Source organism: Leptopilina heterotoma, unplaced genomic scaffold (genome assembly GCF_015476425.1).
Source record: "Leptopilina heterotoma isolate Lh14 unplaced genomic scaffold, ASM1547642v1 Lhet_123, whole genome shotgun sequence".
In the NCBI taxonomy this organism is placed as follows: Eukaryota; Metazoa; Arthropoda; class Insecta; order Hymenoptera; family Figitidae; genus Leptopilina; species Leptopilina heterotoma.
Window position 1 is genome coordinate 4636533 of NW_025110842.1, and position 24663 is coordinate 4661195.

The 24663-nt window shown below is 25.3% G+C and overlaps 2 protein-coding genes across 3 annotated transcripts; both read left to right on the forward strand.

Moving 5' to 3' along the window:
- The first annotated feature begins 1011 nt into the window (after positions 1-1011).
- On the forward strand, positions 1012-14356 carry LOC122512558 (ankyrin-3-like). The gene is made up of 5 exons (XM_043628458.1): positions 1012-1333; positions 3059-4630; positions 9748-9998; positions 12375-12459; positions 12516-14356. Exons 1-5 carry the CDS (start codon positions 1322-1324, stop codon positions 14286-14288), a joined length of 3693 nt encoding a protein of 1230 aa, XP_043484393.1. The 5' UTR covers positions 1012-1321; the 3' UTR covers positions 14289-14356.
- Positions 6161-20500, forward strand: LOC122512706 (serine/threonine-protein phosphatase 6 regulatory ankyrin repeat subunit B-like). Of its 2 annotated transcripts, XM_043628720.1 has the most exons (3): positions 6161-6323; positions 6486-6707; positions 17963-20500. In XM_043628720.1, exon 3 carries the CDS (start codon positions 17978-17980, stop codon positions 20138-20140), a length of 2163 nt encoding a protein of 720 aa, XP_043484655.1. In that variant the 5' UTR covers positions 6161-6323; positions 6486-6707; positions 17963-17977; the 3' UTR covers positions 20141-20500. The 2 variants fall into 2 exon arrangements, with proteins under 2 accessions (XP_043484655.1, XP_043484656.1); XM_043628721.1 differs by lacking the exons at positions 6161-6323; positions 6486-6707 and adding an exon at positions 15765-16043.
- The last annotated feature ends 4163 nt before the right edge of the window (positions 20501-24663 follow it).

A 24663-nucleotide genomic window follows, 5' to 3' on the forward strand; every position in this document is an offset into this window, starting at 1 on the left:
ATATGGCGGAAATCAATTTTTTTCTTTTAAAGGAAAGAAAAATTATGTTTTCTCGTTTTTTTTCTGTTTAATCGCATTTTTTCATATTTACCTTTTTTCACAGTTAATTTATAATTCCATTTGTTGTTCTAAAAAAAAAATTAAGTCTAAAATTTAAATTAAAAGGGAGGAAAGAAGAATTTTAGGTTAAATAAAATTTGCCTTTTTTATTAATAAAAAATAAATATTGAAATCAAGCTTCTTGATTGAAATAATAGTATTTTAATTAATATAATAATCTAGCATAAAGAAACTTTAATTATTAACTAGTAAACAATAGTTTCTATAAAAAAACTATTTAATTAAATTTCAATTTTTCGATTTGCGCGGGAAATTTGAATTTCTTTTCCCTCTTCTCTTTAAATTTGCCCTCTTTTTTTAATTTTTTAAATATGTTTTTTATTAAAATTTTTATGACATTATTTTTATCATATAAACATGTGAAATATTTGTTTTTTTTCCATTTTACTCGATTCGTTTGGCAAAGCCTTCAAGATTTGAAGAAGAATCTACCAAATCTCTGGGCAGCTCCGGATTCCAGAAAGTTTTGCATACTTTCTATATTCTTTATAGTTCGTGTTAATATTTCCAACCATTCCAACGGAATTCTGCTTTTCCATTGGCTGATTTTTTAGACATTAAACAAAGGAAAGAAAGAAAGGTAATACGGAATAAAATTCGAATATAAGGCCAACGCAGAATAGATCTGTAACCGGAACCGCAATCGTAACCGTAAAGGCGCTCTCACAGCTAGTAGTCAGTATACAAATTTGAATTTACTGTCTCTTTCACTCTAATTGATTTTCTCTCTTACTCCAATTACTGCCTGCGCAGGCAGGCAGAGCTGTGAGAGCTCCATAAGCGTAAGAATGAGTTAGAGAAGGATAAACAATATACCTATCCTTCTTTAACTCATTCTTACGGTTACGCTTACGATTGCGGTTCCGGTTACAGATCTATTCTGCGTTGGCCTATATTATTATCAGACTGATTATTATAATGAAATTATAACATTTAAAAATAGTGTCAAAATATTACATAAATTTTATATAAAATTAGTAAATTGCACATAAATACATATAATACAACCAATATCAAATACAAAAAACTGGCTTAATTCCCGCCACATAACCTAACCTGACTTTTTTTTCATGGACAGCACGCCGAAAGATTATAAGCGAATTTCTACTTTCGAAGTGAATTTAATAAAAATATTTGCAAAGAAAAAATATCGTGTACCTACTTATGAAAAAAGGATTTCAAAGAAAAACTACAATTCAAAATGACTTCTGAGGTAAAAAGAAACTTTATTACAACAATCGTTTGGAATAATTTGCATCATTTCTATTTCTTAAAAAATTGCATTAATAAAATTTAGTTTTTTTTTTAAAAGTATAAAAGAAAAAAATGATTATAAATTCAATTATTTACAAAATAATTTTCATATATTATTCAATTATTTTCATAAATAATAACATTTTTTACAAGCATTCAATTATTTTCATCATTTTCATAAATAATTAAAACTCAATGCTGAATTATTTTCAAAAAATTTTATTGAAATTTTTTGCGTAACAATTAACTTTTTTCAAAATAATTTTAATATAATTCTTCGCAGAAATCAAATTAGATTTCAAAATTTACAAAAATTCTCGTCAAAATTTCAATTATTTTTATATATACTTATTTAATATTTTTTTCCAAAATTCAATGATTTTCAAAACTTTTAATAAAATTCTTGTCAGAATTTCAATTATTTTAAATATACAATTTTCATCAAATTTCTCTAAAAATGCAATTATTCTGAAAAATTTTATTAAAATTTGTCAAGAGAATTATTAAAAATAATTTAAAAATTTTGTTGATAATATTCATTATGAAAAATTCAATTTTAAGAAACATAGATTAAAAATTATTGTATTTAATAAAATATTTATTTTTATAGTTAAATAAATTGAATTCTCGTAGAATTTCCTAATAAATTTTCAAAATAAAATCTTTGACAATTTGAACTTTTCATACATTTATAATTAACAATTCTATAGAATTAATTTTTCTCAATAAAGTTTAATGTAATTTTTTTTTTGTTAATTATTTTAAGTTTTCAATTTCTAATAAATATTTAATTGAAAATTGTCAAAATAATCGGAAATTTCGTTAAATTTAATTGTAAACAAAAGAGTTTTGAAAATTCACAAAGAATTTTTTCAAAAATTACTTATTTTTAAAAAATTTGACTTAAAGAAGAATTTTAGTTAAAAATTCTAGAATTAATAAATAATCGTATTAATGAAAATAATTTTTGTTGAAGTTACAGTTAACAAAGTAGCCAATTCTAATATTTTTAAATATGTTATTGAATTTCAATTTTTTGAATATCTTTAATTTCTACAAAAAAAATAATGCGATTAAATATTTATTTAAAAATGAAGTTATTGATGTTTTCGAATAATTTTCGTTTTTCAATCTGGAAAACATGAAAAAGTAAGGGAATTTGAAAAGAGCAAAAGCGTGGAAACCCTGAATTTATTATTTATAAAAATAATTGAATTCATAAAAAAAAATTTATTTTTAATGAAGTTAATTGAATTATTGCGAAGAAAATTATAAATTTATTTTTTAATAATTGAATTCCTGTGAGAATTTTTATTATTTATGAAAATAATTAAATGTTTGAGTATAATTTTATTAACATTTTTTTAAAAATAATATTGAATTCTTTTGTCAAATTTATTACTATAGTAAATATTGAAAATCATTGAAATGAGAAAAATTTTTGAAAATAATTGAATTTTAGAGGAGAATTTTATTATTTATTAAGATAATTATGATTTTGATGATAATTTTTTTTTAATTTTCAACGTAATTGAACATTGGAAGAAGAATTTTATAATTCAATTTTGAATTATTAAAAAATATATAAAAAAAAACATTACTATACAGAAAATTGGAAATTGATCTAATTTATGCATATAAAGAGACTATAAATAAATTATTAATTTCTTTTGTACTGTTGCAGATAATTCGAAGAAATATGCATCGACTTCGTTATGCCATCGATAAGGGAAATCTAGAAACTGTAAAGGAGCTTTTACAAGAAATTAAAATTGATTATCGAGATGAGAATTTTTTAACCATTTTGGACTATGCTGTTAACGCAGGAAATTCAATGATTGTTGAGGAAATTTTAAAGCGTCATCCTGATATTAATCTAGAAAACTACACATTGCACAGTGAAGTTGGAAAAGAATCTGAAGAGTTGGCAAATATATTGTTTAAAAATGGTACTAATGTTAATTCTGTGTATAAAAATGTCGGTACACCACTTCATATTTCTGCTCTACTTGGAAACACAGAAATCTGTAAATTACTATTAATTAAAGGAGCTGATATAAATGCAGTAAATGAAAATAAAGAAACAGTCTTGCACATTGCAAGTCGAAAAGGTGATAAAGAGATTGTTAAATTATTGCTAGAATTTGGTGCCGAAATTGAATGCAAACATATTTATGGCAAGACACCACTTCATTTTTCTGCTGAAAGAGGAAAAAAAGAAATTTGTAAAATGCTTTTAATTAATGGAGCTGATGTAAATGCAGTAACTAAGAATCAAGATAAAGCATTGTTCATTGCACTTAAAATGGGTTATGAAGAGATTGTTGTATTATTGCTAGAGTTTGGTGCCGAAACTGATTGTAAAGATAATCAAGGCTTCACACCACTTCATTTTTCTGCTGAAGGAGGATATGAAGAAATCTGTAAAATGCTCTTAATTAAAGGAGCTGATGTAAATGCAGTAAATAATTATGAACAAACTGCTTTGTCCATTGCACTTAAAATGGTTTATGAAGAGATTGTTAAATTACTTCTAGAGTTTGGTGCCAAAATTGATGGTAAAAATAAAATTGGCGACACACCACTACATGTTTCTGCTAGAAAAAAAAATAGAGAAATATGTAAAATGCTATTAATTAAAGGAGCTGATGTAAATACTGTAAATTTGAAAAAAGAAACTGCTTTGCACATTGCAACTATAAATGGTCATGTAGAAAATGTTAAATTATTGCTTGAATTTGATGCCGACATTGATTGTATAAGTAATGTACCATCTTATGCGCATTATGTTTTTAACTACCACTTTATTAAAAGAAAAACAGCAAATTTGTTTGTAAGTGAAAATTATCCACTATTTTCGAGTGATAGGAGTCTTCTGGACAATGAGTTTCAAAAAAAATGCGAGAAAGAAATATTTTACTTGAAGCATGAAAAGATTAGTAATATTAAAATTTCATTCTTTGACGTATTGATAAACCATTGTTCATTAGTAAACTACATGGAAAATAAGAACATTGTACAGACTCTAAAATCATTGGATTATGAAACAAAGTTTCCAATTTACGGCAACATGATAAACTGTAATTTCTTAAAGGCTATGAAAAGAAGAGAATTACTAAACCAATGTTATCAATTTTTTCCTCTTTTTTATAATAACTTCACCGAGTCACCGCAATGTTATCACGAAAAAATACTTAGTTACCTAAATGACAAGGAGTTAAGTATTTTAATTAAAGCTTGTCTGCCTATTAACAAGTAAACTTTGTTGGAAAGTATTTTAGATTGTCGGATCTGCTTTTTTTCGTAATATAGAAAATTACAACGCAAATGCTCCTTCGAAATTATTCTTTTCTCCATTTATATGAATTTTTCTGTTATTTAAAAATTTTATACAATGTTTTTTATGAAATTAATGTTAAATTTAACAAATTTAAAAATATAATATAAAATAAATAAAAAAAAGTCAATTAAAAAATTGATAATAAAGTTAATGGAACTTCTTTATTCCTGAAGAATAGGAAATAATATTTAAGTTTGGTATTTTTATACTTATGTATTAATTAGAATTAAAAGTGAGTATTGTATTTTGGAATAAAAAATTATTGTGTTCAAATTTATTGCGAAGGACTCGTTACAAATTTCTTTCCTATAAATAATTTTAATCCTTAGTAAACTGCTCTCCTCTTTTAAGTTAAAAAAATCAACATTTTACTGTTCTCGTTTCACAATTTCCGATTGAAAAATATTCTATATATTTTAACCTATTAACGCCTATGAATAGACAAATGAAAATATCATCAAAGTCATTGTTGGAAACAGGACTGCGGAACAAATATGATGACTTTCTACGTCAAAAATTCGTTAAAAAATAATTTTTTTATAAAATTTATTATTAAAAAATAGAGAAAATGAATAATATAAAATAATAATGATAATTATAAAATTTTTAAATTTCTTTATCTGTATTAGTAAAAATTTGAATTATATAGAACAAAAGAGATACAAATCTAAAATGAGTTAATTTTAAAAAATAAATACCTAAAGTAAATAAAAATAAATAAAATTTTTTTTTCTAGAAAGTTAAATTAATATTAGTATTATTAATATTGATTGAATTTTAAAAAGTTGAAAATTAAAGTTTTAGAAAAGTTGAAAATTGTAAAAAAATTTAATTAAAAATTCTGAATAAGTTAGTTTTTTGAAATATTTTAGTTAAAATTTCTAGAAAGTAATTGAATTTAAATCTTGAAAATAATTTTTTATAATTTACAGTAGCAATTTTTATAAATGTTAGGTATAAATTATTCAATTTTAGAGGATTTATTTAGAATTATTTATTTATTTGGAATCTATTTAAGTTTCAAATGATTTTACAATTAAAGATATTTAAAAAATGTATAAATTTTTTTGCAATTTCAATTATTTTTTTCAATTTTTTCTTTTTAAAATGCAAGATAAATATATTTGATATATTATTAATAATAACAAATATAAAATTTTTTTAATTAATTCTTTAGTTTTCAAATCACAATTAATTGCAAAAACACTTTCATAATTTTGAAAATTCAATAAAGAAAAAAAAATTTGCTAAATATTTGTTTCTCAGTAAAAATTAAAAAATTTTTTAAACTTTTTCATTTCTATTTTTTTTTTTAAAATAAAAGAAACAAACTGGAAACAAATTTGAATAATAATTTGATGCATTGTGAGAAGTCCGCCCTAAGGCGTTATGAACGTAATTGTAAAACCGCCTTGAGGACTCTCAAAACTTGAGATTATTTAAAATTTTAAATGCCTTTAAATGCTATCAATGTTTGTGTTATCTGCGTTACAATGTTAAATTGAAATTCGAAGTTTATAAGCGAATGTCTACTTTCAAAGTGAATTTCACAATTATTTAAAGAAAAAATATCTTTGTGGAATTAGTTAATTCCAGTTTTACTGATTTTGTAAGTGATTTTCAGTTATTTTTCCATAAAAGTGCAAACATAACCTCACTTTTTATGTTTATTCATTTCATTTATTTTCTTTTACGCGTTTATTCATATAAATGATATAAATTATGAAATTTTTAATTATAATTAATTTACATATGCAAACGTTTGTTCTAGATTGATTAAATAATTGTTTGCGACAAATATGGAAAGAAATTAGGCAAAGTAATCACACCAGATCCGTGGAAAGATCCCGGAACACATAAATCTTGTGCTTATAAAAAAAGGAACGCGTTCTGTGGGAAGTATGTGACAAAAACTTGATTGACACTAAACAGTACAGGCAGTCTTTCCACACAAAATTTTAAAGAAAAACTACAATTCAAAATTAATTCTGAGGTAAAAAAAAAATTTTTTAAAACAATCGTTTGAAATAGGGTAACAAAAACCGCTGCCAAGTTGTACATTTTTATAATTTTGGTGTTATCATTTCATGAACACTTTGCTTCCTCATAGAAATAATAATAATTAAAATGTTAAAAAAATGATATTTTCCACAATTTTTGATTTTTCAAATACCAATAAGTTGATAATTTTTTACCGAATCAGGTTAAGAAATAGGTCAATCGAAGCGTTTTTTAAAGCTCTTCAAGTTGGTAATAATTTTTTGAAATTACTTCTACAGAATTTTAAAAAAATGTAATTTTAGTACACACACGACGGGACAATTTTTTAAAATCCGTTTTTTGGACTTCTGAGGTCAAATTACATCGAAATTTTTATTCATTTATTTATAACATTTATACGGGCAGTGCCTACTCGTACATAAAGTACTAAAAGATTAGGTATAATGAAAATAAATTTATAAATATGTCAAAAAACCACAATCGAAAATTTTGCTAATACAACCCAGGCGCGAAAGACCAATGCTGACGATGGATTGAAGATTTATTCAGTCTTGAACGCCCAGCCTGGGTAACCCAGTGTTGAAGCAGTCTTTATATCACTGTCACTCAATATTGATTCAGCATTGGACACCAATGTTCGTCCCATGCTCGATTCAAGACTCGGTCAATCTTCGTGAGTGAAGCTCGAACATCTGATCTTAATTCAAGCCTGAATCAATCTTGACAGTTTATTTGTTGACGTGTGCACTTAAAAATATTAAATATAAATATTTATAAATTAATTAATATTAAAATATTTTTTATGATAATTTTGTATACTATTTAAAAATTATTATTAAGATATCAATTGGTAAATAAATATTAATATTTATTTAGTGTATAATATTTATATTAATTATTAATTTATTAATAATAATGATTATTATTATTATTATTATTATTATTATTATTATTATTATTAATTAAATAAGATTTATATAAATAAAGTTAAATTATACATTATTATTTTTTCCTTGTACAGTGTCAAATTATTATTTTCAAAGTTTAAGAGTTTCGTTTATCTGAAAAATTATTAGTGAAAAAAATGTTCATTAGGGTGTAATAAATATTTATGCCTAGTAGTTTTACACTAGGATTAACTGTTTAGTAAATATGTATTATCAAAAAACTATTTTTTGTCCTACCTGCACGGAAAGTATGTCATTTCGGGCACTTAAGGCGGGCGCAAAGTAACACATTACGCCCGGGAGTGGGGGAAGCGGGCGGAAAAGTATTTTGCGCCCGCTTGTATGACGTCAGCGGGCGGTAAAGTATTTTCCGCCCGCTTCCCCTACCACCGAGCGGGCGGAAAAGTATTTTGCGCCCGCTTGTTAATTATTCGATTTTCTTCATTAAAATGCGACATTTTCGACTTTCTTTTTAAGTTGACTATAGAACTGCAAATATTTTGAACTTGTTTTATTTTACCTTTAAAAATTTGCAAGTTTTTTTTATTTTCTCTAAAAAAACTTATGAGACATTTGGTTTTGTTCCCATTTCGTTTATCAAAATTGTCAATTTTAAAAGTTCTTGTTTCAGTTTTGTTTAATTATTAATTACTACGTTCTAAATAAATACTATGTTTCCAGAATACATTATTTTTTTATTTCTATTTTAAAACTTCTATCATTATAAGACTTCATTCGATATAATGTTTATATAGAGCTTAATTTTTAACTAATATGAGTGTTTAATCGTGCGTGCCCTCAATGCCATACTTTCCATGCAGTTAGGACAAAAAATTATGTTCGCATCATGGGCGCAAAGGTGATTACGACTTTGGCGAAATTTCGGGACCTCGGGGACACTTTCGCTCCCTCGGCTTCGCCTCGGGCGCGAAATTGTGTCCCCTCGGTCCCTTCATTTCGCCATCGTCGCAATCACCTATTTTGCGCCCTTGTTACGAAAATAACTATTTTGTCAAACGCGTGCGATTAAACACAAATAACCTTGAGACTTTAGCATTGCCAACTCAAGAGTTTAACGTATGTGTTGAGTTGGTAATGCTGGAGTTTCAAGGTTATTTGTGTTTAGTCGCGCGCGTTTGACAAAAAATAGTTTTTTGATAATATTTACTAAACAGTTAATCCTAGTGTAAAACTACTAAGCATAAATATTTATGACTACCTAATGAACATTTTTTCACTAATAATTTTTCAGATAAACGAAACTCTTAAACTTTGAAAATAATAATTTGACACTGTACAAGAAAAAAAATAATATATATAATTTAACTTATAAAATTATCATAAAAAATATTTTAATAATAAATAATTTATAAATATTGATATTTAGTATTGTTCAGTGCACACGGTAATAAAGAAAGTAAATATTGTATCAAGATTGACCGAGTCTTTAATCGAGCATGGGACGAACATTGGTGTCCCATGCTGAACAAATATTGAGTGACGCGCCGTATATACAGAATATACGGCGCTGGCATTGAAATAGTAGATTAGGCGAGGTGCCTTCCAGCCTTCTGTGGCCGAGCGGTTTAAATGCGTGCGTTTAGGACTTCCGGTATGCGTTAGGGGCGGGGTGCGTGAGTTCGATCCCACATGCGAGCGAATATTTTTCATTCTTTGTTTTAAGCGTTATATCTAATAATAAAATTGTGTGTTGTGTTGTGAATAAAAAATGTGAATATGTTTGTAAATTATATTAAAAAGTCTGCTGAAAAATCGAGAAAAAATGTACCGATTAACAGAAAAATTGTTTTCTTTTACCAAAATTATTTTTTTAATATTACTATTTCAAATGACATTTATTGTTAGTAATATATTATTTATATGAAAATAATATAATTATTATAATAATAACTTATTTTCAAACAAACGCATATAATATGAACAAAAATAATAACAATAATATTCATTACTATTATAATTATTACTATTATTATTATTATTATATACAATTCATATATCCATATTATATTGAATGAGCGCGAGAGACGCGTAAATTTGGGAACAGTGGAAGCAGCCTTGTTTCAGTCCTGCATTACACGGAAAGAAGGTTTCACCCTTAACGACAGTGCCTCGTTTGATAGGTTAGAACAGTCTGACAAGCACGGCGAAATGAAGGCACGGGATTTTATGGTGAGCGTCACCGAAAATTTCGGTGCATTCATAGTAATATCTCATGCGTGTACCCTCTTATCTTCTTACGTGCACCGTCAGAGAGCGGTAAAAGGCACGAAAAAAGATACTGCTAACTTTGCACCGTACTTCTATGTGTCACAAACGTAGAAATAAGGTGCTTGTACAGAGTTTATATGGTGAAACCTTCTTTCCGTGTAGGGTTCCGCAGCATTGATTGAACATTGAACGCCAATCTACAACAAAGACTGGAGCGTCAGTCTTAAATAAGTGTTACATTATATGGCTAGAAGCAACCTTGCTTCCGCCGTCCCACCAAGGCTTGATCAATGTTGACCAAGCCTCAACGAAGGTTCCGTAAAGCCTGAATCCAGCGTCAGTTCTCACCTGGGAATCCTTCCTCTATGAGGAAGCAATACATAATTAGAATACCATCCCATCCTAAGGAAAATAAAAATCAAACTGTCAAAATTGTTATTTATTCAAATATTATTATTTTCTAGTTTTCATTTATTTAAGGGGTTAAACCACTCTAGAGCGTCAAAAAGAGGTTCTAATTTCAACATTTTTTAAAAAGAAAAGTTTAAAAGTAATGAAAAATATGTTTACATATCTCTATCAGGTACACTTTAAAGAGAAAAAAATATACTTTATAAATTTTCTTTGTTTAAAAACAGCAGATGTACATGTACGTGATGGAAACCCTTTGTAAAAAGAATTCCTTCGCGGCCGGAAAGGTTTTTGGTACAATTTTCATCCTAGAACAGAAAACAAATTTTTTTCTATTTTTACATCTCAAAAGCTATAGAAAGACGTAGGTAATTTTTGCAAAAATGGTGAACATTTTATGGAAAAACTGAGTTTTTGACTGAAAAAAATAGGCACTAAATTGTTTATAACTAAAAAAATATGCAACATAAAAAAAATCCCCTACGTCTTTCTCTAGCTATTGAGATGTAAAAAAAGAGAAAAATTTGTTTTCTGTTCTAGGATGAAAATTGTACCAAAAACCTTTCCGGCAGCGAAGGAATTCTTTTTACAAAGGGTTTCCATCACGTACATGTACATCTGCAGTTTTTAAACAAAAAAAAATTTATAAAGTATATTTTTTTCTCTTTAAAGTGTACCTGATAGAGATATGTAAACATATTTCTCATTACTTTTAAACTTTTCTTTAAAAAAAATGTTGAAATTAGAACCTCTTTTTGACGCTCTAGAGTGGTTTAACCCCTTAAATGCTGAATTTTTCAAAATGTAAATTAGGGGAAACCGAGGTGAGTTGAAACGATTTTTATATTATCCAGTATAACTCAGCGAAAAATTGTCCTATTTTTATGAGCTTTGTATTTTTGGATAGGTAGTTTTGTGTAGTATGTGAATCAAAAAATTAAAAATAATGTAAAAAGTTGTAATGGTTTACGACAAAATTGAAAATCCAAAACAGTTCCCGGTGTTATGTTACAACTCACCTAGTACCAAGATGAGTTGTAACACATGTGGACGTTAGTTGTAACAATTGCAAATTTTGTGATTTTAATGAAAAAAATTAATTTTTAATGCTCTGTTTAGTTAGTAAAGACATCTAATTAATAGAAACGAATAAAATACTCGTTTTAATACCTTAAAATAATCGGCTGCTATTTAAAAGCACCTATTTTGTGCCTGAGGTATGAAAAATCTAATAAATTCACGCTTTTTAAAATTTTTAAAAGGTCATAGTTTTCGAGAAATCGGCTTTGTTACAACTCACCTCAGTCTCCCCTAATAAAATATTTATGTTATGAAAATTTTATTAACTCAAATGACCAAACTGAATCCAATTCAAATTAGGCAGGTCGACTAACTTCAAGTTATAGATTTAGCTGTCGCTAAAATATGTTAGTGTATACATGAAAAATAAAGAGACACGTATTTTTTTTATTTTTCAAAAAAGATAAATTTAACGAAGTTGCGCACATTTGAACTTTGAGTGGTAAAACTCGAATGAACAGTGAAAAAAAATTGTTTTTTTAGCATAATTTAATTTTCTTTCTTGGGTCTTGTAGATGATCTTGTCCTCTTCAAAATCCAGTTTGAAATTTGAAAAAATTCATTTTTGGCTTTGATTTAAACAAGTTCACTTTTTTAATATTAACTTTGTTTATATCATCAACAGCATATTCTATGTCTACTGTTTTCAAAAATTATTTCCGATTAATTACAGAATTATACTCATTTTTTTCTTAAAACAATTGTAACGTATTTTCGAATCATTTTTGAATTGTAAAAGTGAGTTAGTTCAGTTCACAATGAAAAAATTGGCTGTCAGTTATGAATAAACCGTTGTCAATTGATGTTATCAAAAAGATTAAATAAAGTTTTTATTAGTTTGAAATCGAGTCTCAATTATCAATTCTATACAATAATAAAATAATTAAATCAATTTTTATCAACTTTGCCCAATTTGTATAGGTCATTATCAAAATTTTATGAAAATTAGTAAAATTTACAGGATAATGTCGACAATGACCAACGATTTACAGGACAATGTCAACAATGACCTACGATTTTGGGATTGTCGACATTGACCGCGCATTATCGGAGAATGTCCAATTCCGATCTTTGCCCGTAACACATATAAAGAGACTATAAATAAATTATTAATTTCTTTTCTATTGTTGCAGATAATTCGCAAAAATATGGATCAACTTCTTTATGCAATCGATGAGGGAAATCTAGAAACTGTAAAGGAACTTTTACAACAAAAAATTAACATTCATTATACAGATGAGAATTTTTTAACCATTTTGCACCATGCTGCTTACGCAGAAAATTCAATGATTGTTGAGGAAATTTTAAAGTGTCATCCTGATATTAATCTAGAAAACTACACATTGCACAGTGAAGTTGGCAAAGAATCTGAAGAGTTGGTAAATATATCGTTTAAAAATGGTACTAATGTTAATTCTGTGTATAAAAAAGTCGGTACACCACTTCATATTTCTGCTCTACTTGGAAACACAGAAATCTGTAAATTACTATTAATTAAAGGAGCTGATATAAATGCAGTAAATGAACATAAAGAAACATCCTTGCACATGGCAACTCGAAGAGGTGATGAAGAGATTGTTAAATTATTGCTAGAATTTGGTGCCGAAATTAATTATAAAAATAAAAATGGCGAAACACCACTTCATGTTTCTGCTCAACTAGGAAAAAAAGAAATCTGTAAAATACTTTTAATTAAAGGAGCTGATGTAAATGCAGTAAATAATATTAAAGAAACCGCCTTGCCTATTGCAGCTCAAAATGGTCATGAAGAGATTGTCAAATTATTGCTAGAATTTAGTGCCGAAATTAATTATAAAACTTTTTTTGGCTACACAACACTTCATATTTCTGCTCAAAGGGGAAATAAAGAAATTTGTAAAATGCTTTTAATTAAAGGATCTGATGTAAATGCAGTAACAAGTTTTCAAGAAACCGCCTTGTTCATTGCACTTAAAATGGGTTATGAAGAGATTGTTGTATTATTGTTAGAGTTTGGTGCCGATATTAATTGTAAAAATAATAATGGCGACACACCACTTCATGTTTCTTCTGAAAGAGGAAATGAAGAAATTTGTAAAATGCTTTTAATTAAAGGAGCTGATGTAAATGCAGTAAATTGTAATCAAGAAACCGCTTTGCACTTTGCAGCTGCAAATGGTCATGAAGAGATTGTTAAATTATTGCTAGAGTTTGGAGCCGAAATTGATTGTAAAAATATTCATGGCAACACACCACTTCATGTTTCTGCTCTAAAAAAAAGTAAAGAAATGTGTAAAATTCTTTTAATTAATGGAGCTAATATAAATGCAGTAAATTTGAAAAACGAAACTGCTTTGCACATTCAGGCTAAATTTGGTCACGAACAGAATGTTAAATTATTGTTAGAATTTGGTGCCGACTTTGATTGTATAAGTAATGTATCAGATCGTGTGCATAATGTTTTTAACTTCCACTTTATTAAAAGAAAAACAGCAAATTTGTTTGTAAGTGAAAATTATCCACTAATTTCGAGAAATAGACACAAGGAAAGCGAGTTTCAAAAAGAATGTGAGAAAGAAATATTGTACTTGAAGCATAAAAAAATTAGTAATACAAACATTTCGTTCTTTGACATATTGACTAAAAATTGTTCATTAGTAAAGTACATGAAAAATGAGAACATTGTACAGACTCTAAAATCATTGGATTATGAAATAAAATTTCCAATTTACGGCAACATGATAAACTGTAGTTTCATAAAGGGTATGAAAAGAAGAGGATTACTAGACCAATGTTATCAATTTTTTCCTCTTTTTTATAACAACTTCACCGAGGCACCACAATGTTATCATGACAAAATACTTAGTTACCTAAATGACGAGGACTTAAGTATTTTAATTGAAGCTTGTCTGCCGATTAACAAGTAAACTTCGTTGGAAAGTATTTTAGACAGGTGGATCTGTTTTTTTTTGTAATAAAGAAAATTACAACGCTCCTTCGAAATTATTTTTTTTTCTCCATTTATATGAATTTTTCTGTTCTTTAAAAATTTTATACGATTTTTTTTATGGAATTAATGTTAAATTTAACAAATTTAAAAATATAATATAAAATAAATAAAAAAAAGTCAATTAAAAAATTGATAATAAAGTTAATGGAAGTTCTTTATTCCTGAAGAATAGGAAATAATGTTTAAGTTTGGTATTTTTATACTTATATATTAATTAGAATTAAAAGTAAGTATTGTATTTTGGAATAAAAAATTATTGTGTTCAAATTTATTGGGAAGGACTCGTTACAAATTTCATTCCTGTAAATAATTCTAATCCTTAGTATCTAAACTGTTCTCCTCTTTTTAAGTTAAAAAATCAACATTTTTCTGTTCTCCTTTTTCAATTTTCAATTGAAAAATATTCTGTTTTAACCCACTAATGCCTATGATTAGATAAATGAAAATATCATCAAAGTCATTGTTGGAAACAGGACTGCGGAACAAATATGATGACTTTCTACGTCAAAAATTCGTTAAAAAATAATTTTTTTATAAAATTTATTATAAAAAAATAGAGAAAATGAATAATAATAATTATAAAATTTTTAAATTTCTTTATTTGTATTAGTAAAAATTTGAATGAATTAGAACAAAAGTGATACAAATTTTCTAAAAGTTAATTTTAAAAAATAAATAAAGTAAATAAAAATAAATAAAATTATTTTTTCTTAGAAAATAAATTTCTAAAAAAAACATATTTTGCATTTCTATATTTTAGAAAGTTAAATTATTATTACTAATATTAATATTGATTGAATTCTAAAAAGTTTCAATTTAAAGTTTTAGAAAAGTTGAAAATTGTAAAAAAATTTAATTAAAAATTCTGAATAAGTTAGTTTTTTGAAATATTTTAGTTAAAATTTCTAGAAAATAATTGAATTCAAATCTTGAAAATAATTTTTTATAATTTACAGTAGCAATTCTTATAAATGTTAGGTATAAATTATTCAATTTTAGAGGATTTATTTATTTATTTGGAATCTATTTAAGTTCCAAATGATTTTACAATTAAAGATATTTAAAAAAATGTATTACAAAATTCTTTTGCAATTTCAATTATTTTTTTCAATTATTTCCTTTTAAAATGCAAGATAAATATTTGTTATTTATTAATAATAACAAATATAATTTTTTTTTAATTAATTCTTTAGTTTTCAAATCACAATTAATTGCAAAACCACTTTCATAATTTTGATAATTCAATAAAGAAAAATAAATTTGCATTTGTTTCTCAGTAAAAATTAAAAAAAATTTTTAATTTTTTTTAATTCTATATTTTTTTTAAATAAAAGAAACGAATTTGAATAATAATTTGATGCATTGTGGGAAGGCCCTAAGGCGTGAACGCAATTGTAAAACCGACTTGAGGACTCTCAGCTGCTTGTCAATTTTTAAGATTCTTAACAATTCTATAAAATGAATTTGAGTAATTGTCAAAATTGACAAATATTACATGTAAACTGAAAACGGTTCATCAAATTGTTTCTCATTATTGCCAATCTTGTGCTTATAAGAAAGGAATGCGATCTGTGGGATGTATGTGACAAAAAATTGATTGACACTAAACAGTACAGGCAGTCTTCCCACACAGAATTTTAAAGAAAAACTACAATTCATAATTAATTCTGAGGTAAAAATAAAATTTTTTAAAACAATCGTTTGAAATGGGGTAACAAAATACATAATTAGAATACCGTCCAATTATCCTAATGATGATGATAATCAAACTGTCAAAATTGTTATTTATTCAAATATTATTATTTTCCGGTTTTCATTTATTTAAATGCTGAATTTTTCAAAATGTAAAGTGATAAAATATTTATGTTATGAAAACTTTATTAACTCAAATGACCATAAAATATATTTTTTAATATTTATAAATGTTATTTGACAGAATCTTTACTTTGGTAAAATGTTAATTGCAAATAACGTTTTTATACTCAAATAACCACTTTTTCTAAGGTTAAAAAATCCAAATGGGATTTATTTTCATCTGCATGAAAAATTGACTGTCGTTCATTATTTGGAAATTTTATAAAAATAGTAGATATTGAAAATCATTGAATTGTGAAAAGTTTTTGAAGATAATTAAATTTTACAAAGAATTTTATTAAAAAATTTGGCAATAATTTTGAATGTCTGTGGGAAAGTTTTATTAAATTTTTTTGAAAATATTTGAATTCCTAAAAATCATTTTATTATTTATGAAAATAATTGAATTTTTAGGAAAAATTTAATTAAAATTTTTAAAAAATAATAATTGAATTATTTTTAAAAAATTTAATTAAAATTGTATTTAAAACATTTCTTTCGAATAATTTTTTAAAATTTTTTTAAATAATTATTTAATCCTTCCAAAAAATATTAAAAAACATTTTTTTTAAATAATTGATTTTTTTGAGGAATTGAAATGAAGTTTTTAAGAATAATTACATTTTTTGAGCAATTCCTGTAAAATTGTAATAAAAATAATTGAAATCCTGCTATGAATTTTATTATTTCTGAAAATAATTACCAAAATCAATGCTTTCCCCGACTTGGAACCGCTTGGAATTTTTTTTAAATAGCGGCTAATATTAAAAAAATCAGAAATTATCAAAAGAAAAAAAATTTGCTACGTAAGCGAAGAATTAATTATTAATTTACTTGAAATTCTCGGATTTTTGGAAAATCCGTGCCAAAAAAATAAGAACTACTATTTCCCCATCTTTTTTTTTTATTTTAACGTTTGGAGGGTTTGAAGAAGAAAAATTTGTATCCTGAACATTTTAGAGAAATTTTTTTAAAAAATTTTTTCGCTGAATCAACGTTGGTAACTAGAGTTTCAGTTTGGAAGACTTGCAGTTCAAATTTTTAAGTATTTTCGAAATTTTAAGCAAATAAAGAACAATAAGTATTTAAATATATATTTTACAAAAGTGATTAAAATTTTGGAAAAATTTAATGATTTAATTTAGAAATTTTGAAAAAATTAAGTTTTTGAAAAATAGTAATTAAAATTTTTTAAAGAAAAAGATACTTTAATTCTCGAAAATAATTTTAAAAAATTGTAACAATTGGAAATTTTTTATAATTTTACATTTTAAAGAATTTTATTTTTTCATCTTTAAAAATTATCTATATAAATATAATTGTATTTTTGAAAATACATTATTTTATGAATTTACAAAAATTATTCCATTTAAATAATTCAATTCTCGTAGTTGAATTTTGATAGGAATTGATTTATAACCAAAATTGCAGTCAAATAGTTGCACATTTTAGAAGTAATTAAATTTCAAGAGGTTTTTCATTGAAATTATTTGAAATTTTAATTCATCAGAAAAAATAAATATGAATAAGTTTTTAAATTTTGACTTAACAAAAAGTATTGAAGTTTTGAAAAATTTCATTCATAAATTCCGAAAAATTGTTTCTTGAAAAAATGTATATTATTAAAATAGGTATATGGAAAAAGCAATACTATACATCAGAAAATTGAAAATTGATCTATTTGATGCATATAAAGAGACTATAAATAAATTAATAATTTCTTTTGTATTGTTGCAGATAATTCGAAGAAATATGTATCAACTTCTTAATGCCATCGGTGCGAGAAACCTAGAAACTGTAAAGGAGCTTTTACAAGAAATTAACATTGATTATCGAGATGAGAATTTTTTAATCATTTTGCACCATGCTGCTTACGCCGGAAATTCAATGATTCTTGAGGAAATTTTAAAGCGTCATCCTGATATTAATCTAGAAAACTACACATTGTACAGTGAAGTTGGAAAAGAATCTGAAGAGTTCGTAAATATATTGTTTAAAAATGGTACTAATGTTAATTTTGTGTTTAAAAATGTCGGTACACCACTTCATATTTCTGCTCTACTAGGAAAAAAAGAAATGTGTAAAATACTATTAATTAAAGGAGCTGATATAAATGCAGTAAATGAATTTGAAAGAACAGCCTTGCACATTGCAATTGAAAGAGGTGATGAAGAGATTGTTAAATTATTGCTAGAGTTTGGTGCCGAAGTTCATTGTAAAGATGTTGATGGTGACACACCACTTCATTTTTCTGCTCAAAGGGGAAATGAAAAAATTTGTAAAATGCTTTTAATTAAAGGAGCTGATGTAAATGTAATAAATCGGCATCAACAAACCGCCTTGCACATTGCAGTAGACTGTGATCGTGAAAAGACTGTTAAATTATTGCTAGAATTTAGTGCCGAAACTGATTGTAAAAATAATAATGGCGACACACCACTTCATTTTTCTGCTCAAAGGGGAAATGAAGAAATTTGTAAAATGCTTTTAATTAAAGGAGCTGATGTAAATGCAGTAAATGAACGTGAAGAAACAGCCTTGCATAATGCAGTTTACTTTGATCATGAAGAGATTGTTAAATTGTTGCTTGAGTTTGGTGCCGAAATTGATTGTAAAAATAATAATGGCGAAACACCACTTCATGTTTCTGCTCAACTAGGAAAAAAAGAAATCTGTAAAATGCTTTTAAATAAAGGAGCTGATGTAAATGCAGTAGATAATAATCTACATAGAGTCTTGTCCATTGCACTTCTCATGAGACAAGAAGAGATTGTTGTATTATTGCTGGAGTTTGGTGCCGAAACTAATTGTAAAGATTATAAAAACGAATCACCACTTCTGGTTGCTGCTGAAAGAAGAAATGAAGAAATTTTTAAAATGCTTTTAATTAAAGGAGCTGATGTAAATGCAGAAAACACATTTCAAAGAACCGCCTTACACGTTGTTGCCTTAGATTGGTGTGAAGAGATGGCTAAAATATTGCTAGAATTTGGTGCCGAAATTGATTGTAAAGATTATAAAGGTTACACACCACTTCATTTTGCTGCTCAACGAGGAAAAACACAAATTTGTAAAATGCTTTTAATTAAAGGAGCTGATGTAAATGCAGTAACTAAGAATCAAGATACAGCCTTGTTCATTGCACTTAAAATGGGTTATGAAGAGATTGTTGTATTATTGCTAGAGTTTGGTGCCGAAATTGATTGTAAAAATAATAATGGCGAAACACCACTTCATGTTTCTGCTGAAAGAGGACATGAAGAAATCTGTAAAATGCTTTTAATTAAAGGAGCTGATGTAAATGCAGTAAATAAATGCGGACAAACCGTTTTGTACAATGCTACTCGAAGAAGTCATCAAGGGATTGTTAAATTATTGCTAAAGTTTGGTGCCGAAATTGACTTGACTTTGATAAGTCATTATTACTTATCAGATTGTGTGCGTAATGTTTTTAACTTCCACTTTATTAAAAGAAAAACAGCGAATTTATTTGTAAGTGAAAGTTATTCACTATTTTCGAGTGATAGTCACAAGGATAGTGAGTTTCAAAAAGAATGTGAGAAAGAAGTATTGTGCTTGAAGCATGAAAAAATTAATAATACAAACATTTCGTTCTTTGACATATTGTCTAAAAATTGTTCATTAGTAAAGTACATGAAAAATGAGAACATTGTACAGACTCTAAAATCATTGGATTATGAAACGAAATTTCCAATTTACGGCAACATGATAAACTGTAGTTTCATAAAGGGTATGAAAACAAGAGGATTACTAGACCAATGTTATCAATTTTTTCCTCTTTTTTATAACAACTTCACCGAGTCACCGCAATGTTATCATGAAAAAATACTTAGTTACCTAAATGACGAGGACTTAAGTATTTTAATTAAAGCTTGTCTGCCGATTAACAAGTAAACTTCGTTGGAAAGTATTTCAGATAGACGGATCTGTTTTTTTGTAATATAGAAAATTACAACGCAAATGCTCCTTCGAAATTATTCTTTTCTCCATTTATATGAATTTTTCTATTCTTTAAAAATTTTATACAATGTTTTTTATGAAATGAATGTTAAATTGAACAAATTTAAAAATATAATATAAAATAAATGAAAACAACTAAGTCAATTAAAAAATTGATAATAAAGTTAATCTGGAAGTTCTTTATTCCTGAAGAATAGGAAATAATATTTAAGTTTGGTATTTTTATACTTATAATAATATATTAATTAGAATTAAAAGTGAGTATTGTATTTTGGAATAAAAAATTAGAAAATACGAGAATTTTTCCATTAAACAATAAATTCATCTCCAAAGTCTTTTTTTATATTTGATGGGCGTTTTTTTTTGGGAAAAAAAGAAATAAATATTCACTATAGCATATATAAGGTTATTTATTAAAAATTACTTTTCAAAAAAAAAAAAAAAAATCCGACTCGAATACCTTTTGCAATACAATTTGATACTAAATATTCTGGCACAAAATTTAATTAATAACAATACAAATAGAAAAAGTATTTTTTTTTAAACGCAGAAAAATTATTTACAATTCGAAACAAAAAGTGTTAGTTTTCGAGTAATAAACATAGTCTATATATATTTTTTTAAAAATTATATACCTATATATAATTATAATAATACATATTTAATAATAATTGACGTATCAAATAAAAGTGCACTTTGAAATCTCAACAATTTTCATTTTTCCTACGCGTGTGTACAAAAAGCTTCTTTTTTTTTAAATATACATTTTTTTTATTCAATTATTATCGTTTTTCTATTTCCCACTTTTCTCGTTAAATAAAAGAAAATATAAACTAACTAGCTGTCGTACCCGTCTTCGACGGGTTTTAGTTTTTGCTAATACATTTGATAGGGTTTCTACCAACCGGGAAATAGACGGGAATTAAATTTGACTGGGAAAAACTAATAATTAGTTACCATTATGTATTTCGTTAGAAAAATATCACTATTTGAATAAGTTCATTATTCCCGGCTATTTATCGGTTTCCCCGCGCAATTAGTAGACACTCAGTCAAATTTATTATGATAGAAACTAAATCCCGTCAAAGACTGGTGCATAAAATATTTTCTTAAAAAAAGAGTATTTTCATAAAATAAGTCAATTTTTGTAGCCATCTGAAGATTTACATATTTATGGATAAAACTTAAAATCAAGTAAATTTAAATTTGTTTAAAAAAACCGGGTAAAATTTGGACAATGCCGGGAAGTTTTTTAAACAAACATAGAGACCTTGCTTAACTTTTGTCTTTACATTGCTCAAAACATCTTTTGAAGTTCAATCTAAAAGTAAAATAACGTAATTTTTTACCACCCAAGCTTTTACCCATTAGCATAATGATAGTATCGTATCACAGGTGACTAACAATTCTTGACATCCTGTGATATAATTTGTTTTCATAAAATATTGATCATAAAACATCTTCATTTTTAAAGTTTCTGAAGTTCTTTCAAATAATGAATATTGAATGAATTGGATAAATAATTATGAATTGCATTATTTTGACGTTAAATTCTTAATCAGAGACCCCAAAAATACGACTGAATTATAATTTTTTCGAGTTTTTGATATCGAAAATATTTTTATACTTACATCATAGTCATATGATTTTTTGTGCAAAATTATGCTAAAATGTGACTAAATAACATGTCATACTCAATTATATAGTGTTTAAAAGCAATTCATTAAAAATGTATAAACTTTGTAAATTTGCGATTTTTTAATCTTTGAAAACATTTTTATACTTAAATCTTAGTTATAGAACACTATTTTTTGCAAAATTATGCTAAAATATGACTAAATAACATGTAATACTTAATTATAGATAGTTTAAAAGCAGTCCATTAAAAAATATAAAATTTGGAAATTTGCGATTTTTTGAATTTTTCGAAATCATTTTTATACTTACGTCTTAGCTATAGGACATTAATTTTTTAAAAATTATGCTAAAATTTGACTAAATAACATGTAATACTCAATTATAGAGAGTTTAAAAGCAATTTATTAAAAAATATAAAATTTGAAAAATTTCGATTTTTTAAATTTTTTTAAAAAAATTTTATACTTACATCTTAGTTATAGGACATTATTTTTGGCAAAACTATTCTAAAATGTGACTAAATAACATGTTATACTCAATTATAGAAAGTTTGAAAGCATTTTTAAAAAAATGTAAAATTTGAAAATTTTTAATTTTTAATTTTTCGAAAAAATTGAATATCTCCCGTTCTAATTAATATTTTTCAAATCTGTAAATTTATAAACCTTCCTAGGCCCAAGATCGAACATTCTGCCAAATTTGGTTTCAAATGGTTCAGCCGTTTTTAAGTGATTCGCGAACAAAGATTCTGTGACATACCGACACACATACATACATACATACATACATACATACATACATACATACACGAAATTTTTTATTGGTATATTTGGAATCCTTGATGCCTAAAACGAATAATTATGTGCGAAATTTAAAGTTCCGAGCAATGTACAGACAAAAGTCTGATTTTATATATATAGATTAATAATATTGAAAAATAGTAATTAGTTATTAACTATAAACTAATAATAATATTAATTAAAAATAATATTAATAGTAATAATAATAATAATATTAATTAAAAATAATAATAATAATAATAGTAATTAAAAATAATAATTCTAATAATAATTTTACTAATAATATATATGTATATAAAATTTCGTTGCATACAAAAGTATACATTTTCACGTAACAAGCTTTTTCCTAAGAATTAAAATCTATCCGAATAAGCGAAAGGCGAATATGATAATAATTATAAGAATAAGAATAAAATTTTAAATATTGTAGTAATACTTGTTAAAAAAAGAAACTATACAACATTAGAGAATTTTAGAATAGAAATTATTTGAATCTCATTGATTCAAAAATTGGAAGACCAATGGACAATTGTCAATATTTTTTTCTTTTTCATTTACTTTTTCTTTTCCTTTTTCTTATTTCCTTTTTCATTTTTACTTGTCATTTTACTTTTATTTTTATTTTTCCTTTTTCTTTTCTTTTTTCATTTACTTTTCCTTTTACTTTTATTTTTCCTTTTCTTTTCCTTTTTCTTTCCTTTTTCATTCACTTTTCCTTTTTTTTCTTCTTCTTTTCCTGTTTCTTTTATTCATAAACGATAAAGGAAATAAAAAAGGAAAAAATTTGTTTCTTCTTTACTTTACGCCCCTAAAATTCTATACCTATATACGAAAATTTAACATACTTTCCTCTCCAACTCTTATTATTATTATTATTAGTAATAAAAATAATACTAGTTAACAAATTACAAGTACATATTTTTTGAGTCGTCTTTCGAAAAATTAAAAAGCGGAGCCAGTCTTTATTAAATCTAAATTCTATCATCGTATATAATTCGCAGTCTTGATCGATTAACAACTAGAATTCGTTATTTTTTTTTCTCTATCAAAATTTTCCAAAAGTAAACACTAAAAACAAAACAAACAAAAAAAATGAATTATTTATACGAAACATTTATTTTCGAATTTGAGCACGGAATTCATTATATCACAATTTTTGTTATTATTTTCTTATTCGTTTCTTTTATTTATTTATTTTTTTTTTTGAGAATTCCGCTTTTTTTTATCTTAATTCCCAAGAATTCCCAAGGACTCGATCTGAAAGCTTTTTATTTCTACCCTGTAAATTGCTCCTAGTATTAATTAAAATTGTCGTTTTTGTTTTTTTACTTTCTTTATTCAAAAAGCACAATTTTCTCCACTCGTTGTATATTAATTACGTTAATTAGTATAATTTGTTGTTATTTTGTTTCCTTATTTTCTTTTGATAATTTTTCTATTTAATGTCTCGAATTTTAAAATTAGAGCAATTATAACTCAATTATTAATAATTAATTGTTTTTTTGTTTCTAAAATTTTTAACAATTTTTCTTTTCAATGTCTCGAATTTTAAAATTAAAAAAATTGTGACTCAATTATTAATAATTAATTGTATTTTCGTTTACAAATTTTTTGATAATTTTTCTTTTCAAAGTCTCAAAATTTAAAAATTCAAAAAATTGTAAATTTAATTTTTGAATAATTAATTAATAATTTAAGCTTTGAAGACCAAAAAAAAAACTTATTAAAACCAAATTGTTTTAAACTAAAAAAATTTCTTCTATATTTTTACTTTTTGAATTTCAAATCTGAAATAATTGAATTTTTATAAAGAAATTTATCCCATTTTTTGCAAAACAATTAAATTTCTTGAGTAAAATTTAATTAAAAACTTAAGTTAATTTTTACGAGAAATTTTATTAAAATAATATTTAAAGTAATTAAATTCTTATATAAAGAGTTAATTTATCGAAATTTTTGAAAATAATTGAATTTCTCCAAAGAATTTTAAAATTAATATTTTTTTTCTTTTTTGAATAA